Source organism: Corvus kubaryi, unplaced genomic scaffold (assembly GCF_017639235.1).
Source record: "Corvus kubaryi isolate FWS band 111438036 unplaced genomic scaffold, C.kubaryi_AGA036_p1.0 121, whole genome shotgun sequence".
Lineage (NCBI taxonomy): Eukaryota > Metazoa > Chordata > Aves > Passeriformes > Corvidae > Corvus > Corvus kubaryi.
In genome coordinates this window covers 621,335-639,223 of record NW_024580656.1, presented here as the reverse complement: position 1 = coordinate 639,223, position 17,889 = coordinate 621,335, and the positions used below count along the sequence as shown (strand labels likewise).

The window sequence follows — 17,889 nt, the reverse complement described above, 5'->3', positions numbered from 1 at the left end:
GCAGAGAGGCTCGCAGGCGCCCAGGACCGCGGCCAGCCCCGAGGGAGACTCCGCCGCGGCGGGGGCGTCCCGGGCGGCGCCGGCGGGGCCGCGGCCGAGGAAGCCGCTGGAGCCGGGGAACTTCCACTGCGGCATCCGCGGCAGCAGCGCGCAGAAGGTGGTGCCGTGCTCGGGCTCCTCGCCCGCAGCGGGGCACGGCGCGGGGGCCGGCGACGGCATGGGGGCGGTCAGCGGCTCGTCGCGGAAGCGGTCATACTTGGGCTCCGGGAGCATGCCCGGGGCCGCGCTCCGCTCCGCTGCCGCCGCGCCGGCTCCCACCCCCCGCCCGCGCCCCCGGGGCCGCGCCGCGCTGATGTCAGGGTGCGAGCGCTCCGCCGCCCGCCCGGCCCCGCATCCCCCGCCCCCGGCCCCCCCGCCGTGCCGGACCCGCGGCCGCCAGAGCATCCCCGTCCCGCCCAGCATCCCCGCCCACCTGAGCATCCCCGCGCACAGCAGCATCCACCCCACGCCTGGGCTGCCTTCGCGAACACGGCCCATGGGGCCGGAGCCACCCACGCTCTGCCCTCCGTCCTGCTTCAAACCCCCTGGCCACGGCCTGCGACCGCGCCAAAGCCCGCGGGGCTGGCGCCGGCCCTGCGAGTTTCCAGTTTTGCCGCAAGCGTTGGGAGTGAGGGGCTGGGGGTAGCAGGCAGGGGAGGGCGACGGCCCCTCCCAGAGCCACAGGGCCGAGGCACGGGCTGTCGCCCGCTCGAGGTCTGCATCAGCTGGAACGAAAGCGGCCAGCAGCCCCCGGCACTGCCCTCGCCCACAACAGGGACATTTTCTGCTCTTTCCACCTCTGCATTCCGGGGAAGAGTTGCAGAAGCCCAGGGCTGGCCGGGGAGGCGGGGGAGGGCTTGGCCAGGCTTCGCTGCACAAGCGGGCTGCCCTACTTCTGTGCCTCCCAGCCCACTGGTCTCTTTCGCTCTGATTTGATCTGCCTCCAAAGCCAGATCGGACTCCCGCTTTTTTATATCTGCCTGGAGGGCTTAGGCAGTAAAAAACACAAACATTTTCTTGTTTTTCTGCCTGTAACTGCAGCAAGCAGGGGGGAAAAAAAACCCCACAAAACCCTTAAAGGGACTTCCTGACCTCAATCGAGCTATTCGCCCTTGCTCCTGCCCCGGGGCTGCGGCGTTTTTCGAGCGGTTCAGACGACCCCAGACTGGCTGGGCCCAGAAGGGCAAGGAAGCCCAGAGCATACCCACAGCAGCTCTGCTGTGCTGGAGCCCCGGGGACCCTCACCTCTCCCCAGCCCTGCATCCCAAAAGTGGTCTTAATATTGGGGCTCCATCCCCGCAGCATCACAGGCTCCTTTTAGCGCTTGGCTTCAGCTTCCCGAGGAGCTTCCTTGGGTCGCTCTTCGGTCCAACATCCCCCACCCTCGCGGCGACCGGCACAAACAAAACCGGAGCCTCCCCGGGGGCCGCCCATGCCCTGGACGATGCAGCTGCCTTTGTCTTTCCTCCTCACTGTCTCCTGCTCCCTGGCAGGTGATGGGGTGACAGCCAGTAATTGCTCTAAGTGCGATCAATAAATCAAGGTAATAGAATTACATCCGCTGTTGCCATGTTGAGAACCGCTTCTCTGCTCTCTCATATCTCTCCTTGGTTTTGTTTTTAAGCTGCTGCAGAGCACTGGAACAAATCAGGCTTCTCCATGCTCTTATAAGCGGCTCCAGGAGGGCCCAGGGGAGACTCAGGTGCCTGCCCAGCCTGGGTGGCTGAGGGTCAGCCGAGAGAAGGCACCGTGTCCCTGCGGAGGTTACGGGCGTTTTGCTCAACGGCATGCAGCGTGATGAGCACTCTGGGGACCGCGGGCACGCCGTGGCCTGGGGACAGCACAGCCGGGCACGGTGCAGCAGCCCTGGGGAGGTGGAGCTGCTCTCCACTGCCACGCAAGTCCCGGGAAGTCGGGGGATTACTTTCATCTTTCAGGTGGAGTTGCCTGAGGGGATTTCCTTCGGGTTTAATCGTTACTTAAGGGAAAACCTCCGTGGACAAAGGCTGGATCGCAGCCTCTAGCGCTCTGCGGATGGGCAGGAGCCCTGACAGCCTCTCGCTGCCCCACGGTGAGACCCCTCCGGGCTCCCCAGGTCGCCTCCCGGTCACCACCGTGTGCACCCGCTGCCCGGGGCGGCCCCTCGAGCAGAGGGACCCCGGCGTGCATAAAACTTGCCTAAACTGTGACCAATTAATCTCCTCTGACCCCGCACCAAGGTAATGAGCACCATGCGCTCTCTGGCCCGTGCAGGATTAACTAGGACGCGCGTCTCAAGCCCTGGCGGTACCGGGGCAGGAGCTGCTCCCCATCCGCAGCCCCGGGCCCCGCTGCCCCTCCCCACCACCCGCGCCACCGGGCTCGGGGGAACGGACGGGATCGTCCTCGGGAGGCGCTGGGCTGTCACCACCCGGCATGTCGGTGCTGAGGACGGAGCCGCCAGCTCGGCACCGAGCGGAGCCGCGACGGGGCAGACACGGCCCTTCCTGAGCCTCCGGTGCCGCCAGTCCCGGGGCGGCCGCGTGTCCTTGTTCAACCCGCCTGCCTCGGCCAGGAGCGGTGTCCGGGACGGAACAGCAGCCGCTCCCAAAGGCGCCCCGGGGCCCGGGGTCGCTGCCGTTGCCACCGCCCGTTCCCGGTGCCGCCGCCGGCCCGTGACGTCACGGGGCCGCCCCAGCCAGCGGGAAATGCCCGCCCCCCTGCCCCTCTCAGCCAATCGCAGACAAGCGCGGCCGATGAGGAAGAGGTGGAGCGGCCAATGAGACGCGAGGAGCGGCGTGCCGGAAGTGCCGGTTCCCGGTCCGGGGGCGGGGCCAGCGGGCGGGGTCGCCCCCTCCGCTCCCCACCCCCGCCCTCAGCCCCGGGCCCGGCGCTCCCCGCCCGGTGCCGGTCCGGGTCCGGTGCCGGGTCCGGGCCCGGGCTCGGGCTCGGCCTCGGCGCAGCGCGGCCCGGTCCGGTCCGGTTCGGCCCGGCCCGCCACGGGGAGGATGGGGCAGCCGCGGCGGCCGGCGATCGGCAGCGGCCCGGCGGCGCCATGACCGGCGAGAAGAAGAAGAAGAAGCGGCTCAACCGCAGCGTCCTGCTGGCCAAGAAGATCGTGATCCGGGACGGGGCCGGCGTGAGCGCGGGGCCGGGGGCTGTCGGCGGGCGGGGTGGCGCCGGGGGGACGGCGGCGGCCGGGACTGACGGGAGCGCGGCCGCGCGGGGCCCGGGCGGTGCCGGTGTCCGGTGCGAGGTGAGGGCTGTCCCCGGTGGGCCGCACTCCTCCAGCCGCCCCTCTCGGCACCGCTGCTGCACCTGCCGCCCTGGCGTGCGGACCCGATGTTGCAGCCTGCAGGATCCCACGGGTGAGCGCTGCACCTGCCGGCTTTGTGCCGCTTGCCCGGTGCGCTCTCGTTCCTGGGCAGCAAAACCGCCGCGGGCCCGGGCAGGGAATGCCCCGCCGGCCTGCTGGGGCTGGCTTTAGGCACCCTAGGCTGTCTGTAGTCTGTGAGCAGAAACAACGTTTCAGAGCAGTATCTCTCTCTGCTTTCTCTCGCGTTTCCGATCCCGCTCAGCTGCGTGAGCTCTCTGAAATGCAGGATGAGGCTGCTGAAAGGTTTTTTACTTTGCTCTGTTTTGCAGCGACAGGGGCTCGGGGAGCCCAGCGTGTACCACGCTGTGGTGGTGATTTTCCTGGAGTTCTTTGCCTGGGGGCTGCTGACCACGCCGATGCTGACAGTGAGTGTGTCTCCATGGGAACTCTCCTGGGGCTCCTGAGAATGAAGGTCTTAGCACAACCTTTCCACGGGGAACTGTGGAAAAGGAGTATTTGGTTATGAAAAAACATTTAGACATATTAACTTGGCAATATAAAATGCAAATCCAAACATACAGACAGCACGAAGGGACCCACAGGGAAGTGATGTGGTGACATAAAGTAAAACCAGAGGGGATTCAGGTGATGTGGAAAGCATGTTTGAGGCTCTCTGAGCCTCACCCAAGTTTGCTGGAACGATTTATAGACCTGGAAAGTGTTGAAGATGGTGGTTTCCTGTACTGGGAAGGGCAGGCAGAGCTCCTCAGGTAAAGGCATTGTTGGCAGGATATTTCGCCTTTTCCCTGGATTGTGCCCTTCCAGGCCTCTGGCTGCCAAATGCTTATGGAAATTCTGCAAAAGTTGCTAGCTCTGACTTTTTCATTTGGTTTTGGTTTGTCTTCCCTCCAGGTCTTACATCAGACTTTTCCTCAGCACACGTTCCTGATGAATGGCCTGATTCACGGAGTCAAGGTAAGGAATATTCCTTCAAGATTTCCTTTAAATCTGCCATGAGTGCAAGAAGGGACAAGCCATTATTATCCATGTAATTTGCTGATGTCAAACAATATTTGGCCAGTTTGGGGGGCTCTGGCAAACCTGGTGCAAAAGGAAGGGCACAGACATGGGGCAGCTTGTGCAGCTGATTCTACTGAGCGGGAGTGACAAGGTGCTGCTTGTCAGCGTGGGGCTTCAGTTACACCAGCTGTGTGTTTCAGCTGGAAATATTCTCATCAGCATGAGATCAGCCCTGTGCCCATCCTCTGGAGCATAACAGAGTGAAAAATCAGTGACATCTGAACTTATTAGTAATAGAAACTGAAACCAAGCGGCCTCAGTGACCTCCAGGCAGGAGGTGGGATTGTGCTGTGGCACAGGGAGTGGGAATGGGGAGCTTCTTGCACTAGACCAGCATTCCCAGAGCAGAATTGCAGACAACAATAGTGAACAGGCAATAATCCTGTGTTCTGACTGGGGAATCAGGCAAAACAGAGCGTTCTTGGCTGTCTCTGGCAAGAGGATCTTGGAAAGCAGACCCAGATGGGTTTGCTGGGCACTTGCCATCAGCACTGAAAGGCTCTGCCCTGCCTGCCTCGGGCTTGGGAAACATGGAAAGGCCTTGAATAATTTTATTTGTCCTTAATGGCCCTGGCTTCTCATTGTGTCTGTCCTGTCTCCACCTACAAGGGAAAGCTTTCCCCAGAACTGCAGCAGCTGTTGCCATGGTGGAGCTGTGCCAGCAGCTTTCCAGGTCCTGGCGGGGCTGCCTGGGTGCCCACACCACAGGCAAAGGCTGCAGGGAGCAGGAGGGAGCAGCAGTGCTCAGTGGGGCCTTGCTAGTCAAGGATTGGTTTTTCCCTCCCAAAAAGGATATGGGGAGTTTAGTAAACTGCTCTTTTGTAACAGGATTGCTGCTTGTAGCAATCAGGAATGGGTTGTGTCCTCCTGATGTGGTTGACAGCTCTCACTGAGGGGTTTCTCTGTCCTCTGGTCTGTCCGTCCATCCCAGGGTCTGCTCTCTTTCCTAAGTGCCCCACTGATTGGTGCTCTCTCTGATGTCTGGGGCAGGAAATCCTTCCTCCTTCTCACCGTCTTCTTCACGTGTGCACCAATTCCCCTGATGAAGATCAGCCCATGGTGAGTTCACCCTCAGTACAGCCCCGGGGTTCTGAGGAGGGGAAGGAGCACAAGGCTGAAGAAGGAGGGTTTGCAGGTGCTCGTTTCAGGATGAGATGGAAGAGTCTCATCCATCTCAAGAATGGAGGAGGATGCTCAGCCTAGAGACTGACTCACCTGGTTCTGCTGGAGGGTTCAGTTGGGAATAAAGGATTGGTCTGTTCTCTCTGCTTGTTCCCCTGCTCACTGCATTGTATCTATTAGGGAAAATAAGTGATAAAACTTCAGGGGTCTCCAGACCTAAACTCCATGTTCCCGAGCCTCATCTGGTGCGTTGGAGGAACTGAGGGGAAAACAAGGGAGAGGCTCTGCTTCAGCAGCTGTGGACTGTGGTGTGGTTGCTCTCTAAGTCTGCCTTCGGCTCTTCCAGGTGGTACTTTGCTGTCATTTCCATGTCTGGAGTGTTTGCTGTCACCTTTTCCGTGATTTTTGCCTATGTTGCCGATATCACACAGGAGCATGAGCGCAGCACGGCGTACGGCCTGGTAAGGAGCTGAGTCACTGTCCTGGCTCTTGAAAGAAATATTTGAGGCTTTGCAGATAGGAGAGGTATAAAATTAGGGTGGAAGATTTATTGACTAATCATACAGTCTCCCTGTCCTTTTGTTTGGGATTTAGCTCTGAGGGGGAGGCTGATCTCTGCTCACTCTGAGTGCTGGCTGTGTTGTATAAACCATCCTGGCCCTTGAGCTTCTCCACACCAGGAGAGGGGGGCCTGTGATGCTTGGCGTGATCCTGTCCTTCTTGTAGCTTTACTGACAGGACCATATGGGAATTGCTAGGACATCTTTGATTTCCATTTGCTAGAACTTAGCCCAGGTGCACCAAGAGAACGTGTCATGTCTCTGCACAGGAGTGAATTCTTGTTTACCTCTCCATCAAAGATGCCAGAAGGAGTTGCCCTGCGTCACTGGGGAGGAGGAAATGAGCTCTAGGAAGAAGAGGCTGTAGGGATGTTTTATGCTTCCAGGTGTCAGCCACGTTTGCTGCCAGTCTGGTCACCAGCCCGGCCATCGGCGCGTACCTTTCCCAAGCCTACGGTGACACCTTGGTGGTTGTGCTGGCTTCGGGGGTTGCTTTGCTGGATATTGGCTTCATCCTGCTGGCTGTGCCCGAGTCACTGCCTGAAGAGATGCGCCCGGTCTCCTGGGGAGCCCCAATCTCCTGGGAACAAGCTGATCCATTCGCTGTGAGTGAGCCTGCTGCTGTTTTCCTGTGTGCTGGTAATGCTTAATGTTTGCTTTAGTCCTGCTGATTTTTAAGATGTTAAGCCCTTGGTTTGGCTGTCTTTGTACCTGGAGATTATTCAGTGATATGAAGTCAAATTTAAAAACATTTTTTCTCATTCCTCACCCCTTTCCCTGCAGTCCTTGCGGAAGGTGGGTCAGGACTCCACAGTGCTGCTCATCTGTATCACCGTCTTTCTCTCCTACCTTCCCGAGGCCGGCCAGTACTCCAGCTTCTTCCTGTACCTGCGACAGGTCAGTCTGGCAAGGAAGGTAAAGCTCTGGGTGCAGGAAATCCTGGTCTATAAATACGATCAGACTTGTGTCACCTGTCCCAAGGTGGCTTTTCTTGGCCAATAACTCAGTAAAGCTGAAGCTGTAAGAAATAATGACTTGTTCCAGCTCTCCTGAAAAATGTGTGAGCCTGGTGACTGCTCCGTAGGCATTGCCAAGGGCAAGGCCTGGCTTGGCTCCTTGCTGGTGTCTGCCTGGCCATCCTGGCTGTGCCACCTTCAGGCACTGACAGGAGAGCCCAGTGATTTAAAACTGTTTCTTCAGCTAGAGGAAAATGTTCTGTTTGATTCCTGTGGCAGCCCAGAGGCAATGGCTGTTAATGTGCAGGTCCCTGAGAAGCAAATTCAGTAAACATGAGTGACATTGATGGAGGGGCTCTTGTCATCTGGTACAAATCTGCCTGAAAAGTCCCTCTTTGGTGTTTTCACAGGTCATTGGCTTTTCCTCAGAGACTGTAGCAGCCTTTATCGGTGTAGTTGGAATTCTCTCTATACTGGCTCAGGTAAGAAGCAATTTCTGTCTTGGCTTGAGCAGTCTGCTGTAAGAATGTCCAAAATTTCTGGTTTTGGGGCCTCTGAGTTGTCAGAACTGGGGCCACACAGACTTTGGAAACAGAAGATCTGGAACTGGGAGGGACCCACAAGGATCATCAAGGTCCCTCAGGTTTCTGTCCTCTTGTCTCCTGGTGTTGCCCTCTTTCTTTGCCCCTGCCTTGAAAACACCTGTTTTTCTTTCCAGACAGTCGTGTTGGGCATTCTCATGCGTTCGATAGGAAATAAAAACACCATCCTGCTGGGACTAGGCTTCCAGATCCTGCAGCTTGCCTGGTACGGCTTTGGATCACAGCCTTGGTGAGGGTTTGCCCACGTTTCTCTCCCTCTGTGGCCGCTCCTGCCCTGCAGCACAGGGCGAGGCTGTGGCTGTTCCTCACAGCTGCCTCCTTCCTCCCCAGGATGATGTGGGCAGCAGGAGCTGTGGCTGCCATGTCCAGCATCACCTTCCCAGCCATCAGTGCCATGGTGTCAAGGAACACAGACCCTGACCAGCAGGGTGAGTGCTTGGGGACCCATTTGATGGGGGGGGTTCATCCCAGCAGGTGCTGAGCTGGCACAAGGGCAGGTTCTTGGCCATGGTAGTGGAGGGGTGGGCAGGAACATCTGTGCCAGCTGTGGGGTGTCACTGTACTCACAGCAGTATTGACACTCTTATCTTTGACCACAGCTGGTGCTTTGCAAAGGAACTCCCAAATCATGCATGTGGGTGTTTGGTGTTGTCTCTCTGAGGCAGAGGAGGCTGCTGCAGTTTGCCTGCCTCACAGTACATCTCCGAGTCCTCAGTTAAATTCCAGTTCATTAGAAATTGTTGCTTGATGTGCCCATGCTTATTTCAGTCTGCAAAGCAGCAAGCCCAGCATTACTGATTTTTGTAGAACCTGGCACTGAGTGAAACTGCTCATCTGCAAACCCCTTCCCCTGTGGGGGGTGCATGTCAGTCCAGATCCAAGTGCTTGATCCTGTCTCTAAATATCTCTAAATATGTATCCTCAAATCAAACAAGTTTCTTTGGAAAGCTGGAGGCATTCCTCACTCTGTCCCCAGGTGTGGTGCAGGGGATGATCACTGGAATTCGGGGTCTGTGTAATGGCCTGGGGCCAGCGCTCTATGGCTTTGTCTTCTATCTCTTCCACGTGGAGCTGAACGAAATGGCCGAGGTGGAAACTTTGGGCAAGGCCTCCAAACCCAACATGGCTAACCCTACGGATGAGGTACCTGTTCAGCTTCTCACTCTGTTTGCCGGGCTGTGTTTGCCCTCGTGCTTGAATCATTCCTGTGTATCTCTCTCTACAGAGCAGCATCATCCCTGGGCCACCCTTCCTGTTCGGGGCGTGCTCCGTGCTGCTGTCACTGCTGGTGGCCCTGTTCATTCCGGAACACAACCTGGCGCTGAGGTCAGGCAGCCACAAGAAGCACAGTACGGGAGCCCAGGCCCACCCCCACAGCCCACCAGCTGGGGGGTCTGATGGCAAGGAGCCCCTGCTGGAGGACAGCAGTGTGTGAGGTGGGACAGGGGATCTGCCTCGTGGCTCGACTCCACATCAAGGATGGACTCAGCAGGAGTTCGGGGAGGGGGAGAGAGGGATCTGAGGTAATAGACTGTGCCACTAACAGCTACTGAGGAGGGACGAGGTTTCCCTTCGAGCCAAATACACCCAGCTGGTGCAAAAATGGAATTGTATCACCTGGTGCTGATGGAAAGGGGAGATACGGAACTGCTCCACTGGAGGGATAGTTCTGGAAAGCAAACCTGCCCTTGTACGTGACCCCTGTGCCCCGTGGTGTGCCCTGCCAAACCCTCCGCTCGCCGGTCACGGGAGATGGAGCCAGTGTGGTCTGTGTTTGGTGGGAGCTCACTGAGCTGCCCCTGGAATAAAATATGGCATTTGCTCCATGCCCCATCCCTGATACAGCTGGTTCCTGCTGCTGGCCCCTGGCACCCCCTGCACGCTGTGTGCTGTGGTGACACGCTGAGGGGACAGGGTGCGTGTGTGAAGCACAGGGAGCGGAGCTGTGAGCTTCCTCTCTGCTGGAGGGCCTGAGGAATTTGCCCGTTCTGCCCCAAGTGAAACTTAGACCAAAAAATATATAGATCTACTGACTTAATGTTCTGATGAAGAGGATAAAAATGAAGAAGTCCCAGCTGACACAAGGGAGAATGGGCAGGTGAGAGAAGGGCAACTACGTGAATTACAAATGCTTGGATGGCCACAACGGCTGCATTTCTGTTTGGTTTTCTTCTTCTTGTCACTTTGAGGTGACATTTGCCTGTTGCTGCCTCCAGGGTCAGTAGGTAGAAGGATTTTTTCAGATATCTTTTTCTGGAGTTGTGAGGGTTGTTTAGGAGGTACAGTTCTCTGGGAGGTTGGAGAAACAACTAGACTGTGCTGAGCACTTTGGAGACGTGTGGTTTCCTGGGAGAAAGGTCAGAGAAATGACTCTTTACCTTGAGCACTTGTATAAAGCATGTTGGTTTGTCCCTGGGCTCCTGCCGTCTGATGCTAAACCCAAAGAGTGTCCAGAGCTGGTTTGTTCTCAACCAATAGGTCCTGATGGTGAAGGCTGTGTTGAGTTGAACTTAGGGGTTTGGATTCCATGTGGCATTTCTGAGCCTGCTGTGGAAGCTTTTGTTTATGGAATGGTGGAATTGCAACCTCTGCTGCAGGCTCAGCTCTGCTCAGAAAGAGCAGGAGGTGCATGGAGTGTTGTGAAAGGAGCTGAGGCAAACAGGGAATGTGTGGTTGTTTATAGAAATGTGGCAGAGGGCAGGAAACAATTGTTCTCGTTTGAGTAAATAAGTGGTGGCATTGAGCAGTTCTGGGAAGTAAGGACCAAACTGAGGACACTTCAGGAATCCTTTGTTAAGGAAGTTGAGTGTGCAGCAGCCAAACCAGTCTTGCCTTGGCTGTTCTCTGGCTGGGGTCCCCTCTCTGTGGGTTTGGGGAAGGTTACCCAGGGGAGAGCAGCCAAAAGGGAGGGAGTGCTGGCCCTTTACATCGTGGATCTTTGCAGACATACACAGCAGCGACTGCAATTGCCATTTGGTTATTGGAGGTGGGTATTTAAGTGAAAGAGTTGACAGTTTGCTTTGCATTGATCTGGCCTGGTGGCAGCTCCTGTGCTCAGAACTAGGAGCAGCTGGGACACGGAGGGATGCTGAGGTGGGTCTGGCTGCAGGTCTGGGGAGCAGAGCCAGCAGGAACTTCCTTGACCTGCCGTGACTCCGTTTTTCCTAAGCTCCTTGTGGTGACACTCCCAATTCCCAAACATTACTGGGATGGTCAGTAACTGTGTGTGCATGGCAAGCTTTTATCCTGAAGGAAATCCCGTCACTTGCACTTCCAGGCAGCAGTTCCCCCACCTCTGTATTCCTCACAAAAATGCCTTTTTTTAGATGGGACTTTCACCAAGTCCTGGCAATCCGTTGATTTACAATGGATTAAAGTGAGCTGAAGTAGGTTTTTCCCTCACACACAGATGAAATAAAACACAGAATCGTTACCTCGCTCACACGGAGGCACTCGGAGCTTCACGGGTACAATATAGCGACACGTTACAAAAAGACAAGCATAATTTATATGATATAAAGTATATAGAGATATATTTTTAAAAGTCTTCTCCCTTATTGCATAGTTTGTTGAAACCAATGTATTTCTGGTCCCATTCCCTCTCACCACTGCTGCTGCCTCTCAGCCCCTCCTTCCCCTCAGACCCCAGAACTTTCCAGCAATCTTCCCTCCCCAGTCCCATCCCTCATGATGTGACCCCTGAGCTTCTGGTGATGCCGACTTGTGCGTCGTGGGCCTGGAGTGTTTTGGTCCCTTTGTCAGCCCCCAAACTCGGGGCCAGGTGCTGCCAGCAGGTGACTGCCAGGTCAGGGGCTGTGGCCTGGTTGGTGACCAGCTGTCACTGGGCACCAGTGGGGTTATGGCACTGGGCAGCCAACGTGGGGATACGGCAGCGAGTGGATGGAGGCGGGGTACAGCACCAGGCAGCAGCAGGAACTCTACAGGTGCCATTACCAACAGCAAGGTGGCTTCTGCTGGTGTGCAGACCTGGGACCAGGGGCTCTCTGAGGTGCAGGGCTGCTGGGAGCAAGCAGGGATTCCTTCCCACCCCATTGGGATTCCTCTCACCTGGTTCAGTGGGGCCTTGGCCTGGTGCCTCCCCTTCCCTCGGCACAGGGCTGTGACCCCTGCACTGTTCTGCCTTGACGTGACAGAGCGGGAGCTGGGCCAAGCGGTGCTGGAGTTGAAGTTACCGGAGCTGAATGAAGAACGACTTGTTCTGAAGGGCCGGTGCTTCCACAGCATCCCACGTGGAGGCTGGAAAGGCTGTGTGGAGCATTCAGCTAGTTTTGCCAATTTTTGTTACTTTATATGAAAATGCAACTTTTTAAAAAGGAGTCTTTTCTTAAAATCCCCTTGATCTGCTGTGCAGTGCCTGAGCCTGGCTGTTTAACATCGGGATTCCCAGGATTTGTCTGCAGGGACTTACAATTCAGGATGGTAACAGCAACGCCCAAACACAAGGTAAAAATCATCTCAACTACCTGTCTGCAGTCCTGGCATTAACAGCCACAGGTCAAGTGAGTTTCAACTGATCTTGTTGCATTAAAAACCTGAGTTGCACCACTGCTTTCTCTTCTGCCATTAATTTTGCAAAGTAGTAACTTTTTACTTCCCTGTTTTTATTCTTTCTCTGCACTCCAAAGGCTGTTGACAGCTGTGGTATCTTTAAAGCGTGGGCATGGGATGAGTCCCCGCCGTTCCCTGGGAACGGCCCCACCTCTGCTCTTTCACAGTTCACCATCATGTGCGTTCGTGTGTCTCTTTTTTAAGCTAACGATAAAATGTATTTATTTCGGTTCAGGTTGTGTTTGGAACTGGCTAATCTCTCCCTCTGATGGATTATTTATTAAACTGCTGCTTTCCTGTTGTGTCGAAGGTCTCTGTCCTTGTTTCTCTCCCTCACCGGTGGTACCAGGCAGCTTCTGCCCAGAATTGAAATTCCCCTTGAGAATTGTGTGAAGATGTGGGACAGATTTGGGAGAGCCGGGTCAGGGCTTTCAGTCCCTGCACCAGCCCAGGATGGGTAGCAGGTCCCTGGCTCCTGCCTGCCCCACTGGAGCCTCCTCCTGGACTGGTTTTTAGCAGCCCCGACTCTGTTGTCTTAATTTTCAGACAGGCCTAATTTAGATCTTATCTGACTCATTTAAACACTCTTTGTGGTGGCTGAGGATGGTCCTAAGTGAATAATAGAATCCCAAAAAATATAAACACATCCAGGTCAGCTCTGGGATGGAAACTGACACTTGATGGATGGTATCCTGGAAATATGAGCCATTACACAGCCTGTTGCTTCTGTATGTATTTCCTCTGGACTGGAGCTAGCTTTTGTTTTATTGTTTCCATCTTTAACTGAGAGAAAACCCACAAGCTTTTTCATGTGACATCACTGGAGAACAAAGGGTAGGTGTTGCAGTGCAGGATGTTGTTGACCACCCTTCCCCCTGATGCAGTGGTTCCTGGGGGGGTGGCAGAGCCTTGTCCCTGCTGGTGTCGGTGGTGACAGCCTGGGGCTAGACCCCGACCTGAGGGGCTCGGGGGGTATCCTGTGCTGGAGCCAGCACTCGTCCCTTGGTGGTTTGTGTCTCCACACTGAACTGTTCTGTTTCCTGAGCAACATCTCTGGACAAAGTGTTGCCCGGCACGAGTCCCCGCGCCTGCCCTGCGGGAGGAAGCACAGTTGGCTTCCAGGAAAGGTGTTCAGGCCTCTGAGTCTGGAAAACCATCATTCCCTTCGTTCCTTCAAAGGCTTCCTGTGGGGTGGAAAACAGTCCTGGTGTGTAAGCTTGCTCCTTCCACCCTGTGCACACAATCTGGTGATGTCCCTCTGCTGAGTCCAGGGCAGCGGGAGCTCCTGTGCTCCTCTGGGATGGGGGGAAGATCTGAATCCATGGAGGAGAGGTCCCAAGCAGGTGGTGGAACGGGTTGTGGTGGGTCACTGCTCAGGAGCTTGGTGAGCGAGAGCTGCCCTGGGGGCTCTGCCACATCACTCTGAGCTGGGCCAAGTCCCCTGACCTGCCCCTGGCTCTGTGGCCAAGCCATTGGAACTGGCCCTTGTGCAGCTGGGCGGTTATCAGGTGTCCTTGACTTCGGTTTCCTCTGTGTTGCCCCCCTCTGCGGGAGGCTGGGGCAGCTCCAGGCACTTCCAAGCCCCAAAACAGAGGAAGTACAGCACAAGGTGCTGGGCTTTCTGGTAACTGCTAATTTCTTGATGTCCAGGAAGGTCCGGGGAAGCTTCTTTTTAAGATAAGGTGGTTCCATAAATGCTCAGCTCTCATTCGGACACTGATCCAGCGGTTTTCTCATCACAGCGATGCCGCAATCAGGGTTGTGATGGGAGCGGGAAGTGAAACCCTGACACCACATGTGTGTCCTCAAGGTTCCCAGACTCGCTGCTGGGAAGAGCCTGGCAGTGTGGGAGCTGCCCTGGCCATGGTTTGTCCCAGGGTTGGGCAGGGGGGCTCTGGCAGCTGCTGAAAAATCCGGGAAGCGGCTCTGTTAACACAGGATGGAAGGAACAAAAACCCCAGCGCCATTAATCACCTGCTTCGGCTGAGTGCGCACATTTGGTGGGGAGTGTTTACAGAGCACTTCCCTTGCTCAGAGGCCTCCTGAACCCTCAGAGAATTAATGGCATGACCTCCTAAAAGGATGCATGGCACACCCAGTGCCCAGAGTAGCCTCTCTGAAGAGTTCCCAGATGGGAAATGTCCAGGTCCTGTGATGACACAGGGTGCAGAGCTGAGCATGTCCCTCTCTCAGCCCACTGGGACCTTCTCTCAGCCTGGCAGGATGGGATGGGGCAGAATCCGACTCATCTCTCCACGGGGAGCTGGGCTGGAGCGAGGGAGTGATGCCAGACCCGGTGTGAGACCCTGGACCGATGCTGAGGGTCTTGGAGTTGGATAATGCAGGGTGTTCAACACCTTCTCTGTGGTAACACTTTCTCCATCAGTACCACAAGACCAACCCTCACAGGAATATCTGCTTACATCCCTGAAAACACCCTGTTCTAGGTAATCCATGCACCCACCGACAGGGCCGACCATGGGCCCTGGCCCCGCTTTTGGGGCAGGAGCTGACAGAGCCCTTTCCACAGCTCTGTGCCCCCAGCAGCTGTTGGGGTCGTGGAAAGGCTGGTTTGCCGGGGGCTCTGGGGGAGTGATGTAGCCCACAAAAAACAGGGATGGAGCTGAATCTGAGCCACATCCCTGGGTGTAGGTGCCTGTGCAAGGGTGGGGTGGGGTGATGGGGTACCCTTCAGGACAGGGACTTTCCCAGGTTTGGGAGGGCTGCCGGCCTGGCCGTCGTCTGGGTGTTGTGTGAGAGCCAAACTTGGAAGAAAATCAGAAACCTCCCTCTGGAAATACCCCTTGGGCTGGAAGTTGTGGCGGTCCTGAGGCCGGTGCTCGTGGGGGCGGTTCCTACAGGGCTTAAGAAGGGCTGAGGTTGGAGCCGGCGGCCAGAAGGAGACAGCCCCGGCCAGCGGCACCCGCTCTCTGGAAGGGGGGAAGGAAGGAAAGAAAGAAGGGAAAACCAGTCCTGCTGCTGCCCTGTGGGTGATGGAGCCAGCTCCTGTCCTTCTCCTCCTCGGCTCGCTGTGGGGCTGCAGCGGTGAGTGCCACGGGGCCAAGAGCCACCCTAATCGCCCGACCCACTGTGCTGCCCGGCCCTGCTGCTGCTGCTCTCCACGCTTCGCCCATGGCACTGTGGCCCCGGGGCTTCCCTGTCACTGAGCCGTGACAGCCACGCTGTCCCCCCGTCGCTGCTGCAGCTCCCTGTCCCGGCGCTCGGAGCTGCGGGGTGCTGGTGATTGTCCCCTCTCCTGACCCTGCACTTTCCTCCTGCCCAGGGCACCCCACTGACAGGCTGGTGGTGACACCGCGGGAGCCGGTGGTGCCGTTTGGGGGGTCGACAGAGCTGAACTGCTCCTTGGCCTGCCCAAGGGGCAAGGTGGAGTGGAGGGGGCTGGACACCGCCCTGGGGACCATCTCCTCCTTCCCCACCCACAGCATCCTGCACATCAGGCACGCCACCGTGGCCACGGAGGGCATGAAGATCTGCCAGGGCAGCTGCCAAGGGCAGCACTACCAGAAAACTGTCACCCTGAAGGTCTACGGTAAGCAACTCCCAGCCCGTCTCTCACCGCCTCCCAGCACAGCCCTGGATCCCCGAGGCAGCCCCTTCCCTCCTGAGCTGTGCTGTGCTGCCAAAAATCACCCTTGATGCTGCCACTCCTCTCCAGCCCTCCCAGACACGCTGAGGCTGGAGGCAGCTCCCCAAATCCTGCGCCCAGGACACCCCGCCAACCTGAACTGCTCGGCTGTGCACCTGTATCCCATCACTGGGGTGGCCCTCACCTGGTACCGGGGGCACCAGGTGGTGAAGACAGACTTTGATTTTGAGGAGACCGATGAGGAGCTGTATAACATCGTTTCCATCCTGTCTGTGAATGGGACAGAGGTGGCAGAAGGGGTGGAGTTCAGGTGTGAGGTGACGCTGCATGTCGGGCAGGAGACCTTCACCCAGGTGGCATCTCTGGTGGCAAGCACCAAGGGTGAGTACCAGGAGGGGCTGGGGACCCCAACCCGTGTGTACCCTGCCCTGTGCTCCTCGGAATAGCTCTGCCAAGCAGGAGCAGCCCCCATTTCTGCACCACTCCTGAATCTCCCATCCCCATCCCTGCACCCATCCCTGCCTGTGGTGCCCCTTTGCTCAGGCTCACTGTGCTCAAGGGATGGAGGAGCAAAGGGGCTGCAAGTGAGGTCACCTGTGACCCAGGCTGCTGTGTGTTCACAGCTGTGACGGAGCAGCCGGTGGTTATGGTCACCTCCACAGGGAGCCCCAGCACAGCCAGGCCCGTGGCCACCTCAACACTTCCCCCAGGGCTGAGCATCCCTACAAGTGATCCCACCACAGCACAGGAGCCCAACACTGGGACCACCCTGAATCTGGCTGCTGTCACCAACCCCCCCTCCACAGAGCCCGCTGTGCCCCAGGACCTCATTGCAGGCAGCCCCACGGCACCTGTGGCCACCACCACGCTCCGGCACTCCGGCACGATGGGGACAGGGTCATCTGTGGGGACAGTGCCTGCCTGCAGCCTGCAGATCTGGTCGCTGCCTCCCACCGGGATGCGGGGCAGGGCCCTGCGCATCGAGTGCCACGCGCAGTGTGCCGGGAACGCCACGGTGCGCTGGCTCCGCACCCCCGCAGCCCTCTCAAAGTACCAGGAGGAGTCCACGGGCAGCAGCTCCACGCTGCGGCTAGACCACGCTGAGCCCTGGCACCAGGGCCGCTACCAGTGCATCCTGCTCGGCCAACGCACCCAGATGGTCGGCCTGGAGGTGATGGTCGTGGAAGGTGAGTGGTGGCCTGAGGCCCCTGCCCTGCTCTGCCCTCACTGCTTGGGTGGGGCTGCAGCCCCTCGTGTCGGTGCCACAGTTGGTGCTGGGGGGATTTGCTCACCCCTCAGCATTTGCTGCCCTGGGCAGCGTCGGCTGCAATTACAGCTCCTTGTGTCTGCAGATTCCTTCAGCTTGAGCCCTGCCATTGCTATGGGGACAGCGGGATCCCTCTTGGGGCTCATCGTGGCCGCTGCCGTGTCTCGACGCCTGTGGAAACGATTCAGATCCCGGTAGCAGCTGTCCTAGGAGTGGGACCAACCGACTGATGGCCCCAGCCCTCCAGCCGTGTCCCTGCTGTCCCCCTGTCTGTCGCTGGCTTCGCCCAGCCCCTGGCCAGCAAGGAGTGGGAGCAGGAGCGGGAGCAGCTGCCTGCGGCCACCGCGGAACACAAAGGCTGGAAGGGCAACGAGCAGAGGCGACACAGGGACGGGGCCAGGGACGCTTCCGGGACTGGATCCCCGCGGGCTGGCACCGAACACTGGGCTGGGCCCGGTGCTTGGGGCTCCCGGCACCAGCTTGTCCGTCACACCAAAAGGTTCTGAGGCAGCCCCGGGGGCAGCGTGAGCTCGACGGGCGGGTGGGACCGGTGCTCCAATAAAGAGCTGTTTCTGTTCGAGCCCTGAGCAAGCGTCCTTTGGGCCTGGGCGGCCCCGGTCTTGCGGGCCCTCACCGGCCTCAGGACACCGCACGGCTGCCAAGGGTGGGGCATTTGCCCGCAGTAAACATGGCGGACGCGGCGCCCGCCGCGCTGCCGCTGACATCGCCTTAGCTTTACCCACACTCAAGATGGCGGCCGAGGCTTCGCCCAATGGCGGCGTTCTCGCGTTG

At 57.7% G+C, this 17,889-nt stretch overlaps 3 protein-coding genes across 4 annotated transcripts in view; 2 read left to right on the top strand and 1 right to left on the bottom strand.

The window, feature by feature from the left end:
• The window catches only part of LOC121665011 (SHC-transforming protein 2-like), an 832-nt gene extending 499 nt beyond the window's left edge, over nt 1-333 (bottom strand). The window contains exon 1 of the mRNA XM_042028908.1: nt 3-333. Within this exon, the coding sequence (XP_041884842.1) occupies nt 3-273 (271 nt within the window). The 5' untranslated portion in view covers nt 274-333. The remainder of the gene's footprint in view (nt 1-2) is intronic.
• Nucleotides 334-2,976: 2,643 nt separating this feature from the next.
• Nucleotides 2,977-12,532, top strand: LOC121668413 (hippocampus abundant transcript 1 protein-like). The gene is made up of 12 exons (XM_042036240.1): nt 2,977-3,157; nt 3,664-3,759; nt 4,247-4,309; nt 5,346-5,473; nt 5,883-5,997; nt 6,483-6,701; nt 6,880-6,993; nt 7,463-7,534; nt 7,771-7,883; nt 7,985-8,082; nt 8,631-8,797; nt 8,880-12,532. Exons 1-12 carry the CDS (start codon nt 3,074-3,076, stop codon nt 9,087-9,089), a joined length of 1,479 nt encoding a protein of 492 aa, XP_041892174.1. The 5' UTR covers nt 2,977-3,073; the 3' UTR covers nt 9,090-12,532.
• A 100-nt stretch (nt 12,533-12,632) lies between these two features.
• MADCAM1 (mucosal vascular addressin cell adhesion molecule 1) lies at nt 12,633-17,677 on the top strand. Of its 2 annotated transcripts, none has more exons than XM_042037497.1 (5): nt 12,633-15,268; nt 15,667-15,773; nt 15,900-16,211; nt 16,454-17,017; nt 17,183-17,677. In XM_042037497.1, exons 2-5 carry the CDS (start codon nt 15,707-15,709, stop codon nt 17,293-17,295), a joined length of 1,056 nt encoding a protein of 351 aa, XP_041893431.1. In that variant the 5' UTR covers nt 12,633-15,268; nt 15,667-15,706; the 3' UTR covers nt 17,296-17,677. The 2 variants fall into 2 exon arrangements, with proteins under 2 accessions (XP_041893431.1, XP_041893342.1); XM_042037408.1 differs by having other exon boundaries at nt 15,507-15,773.
• Nucleotides 17,678-17,889: the final 212 nt, after the last annotated feature.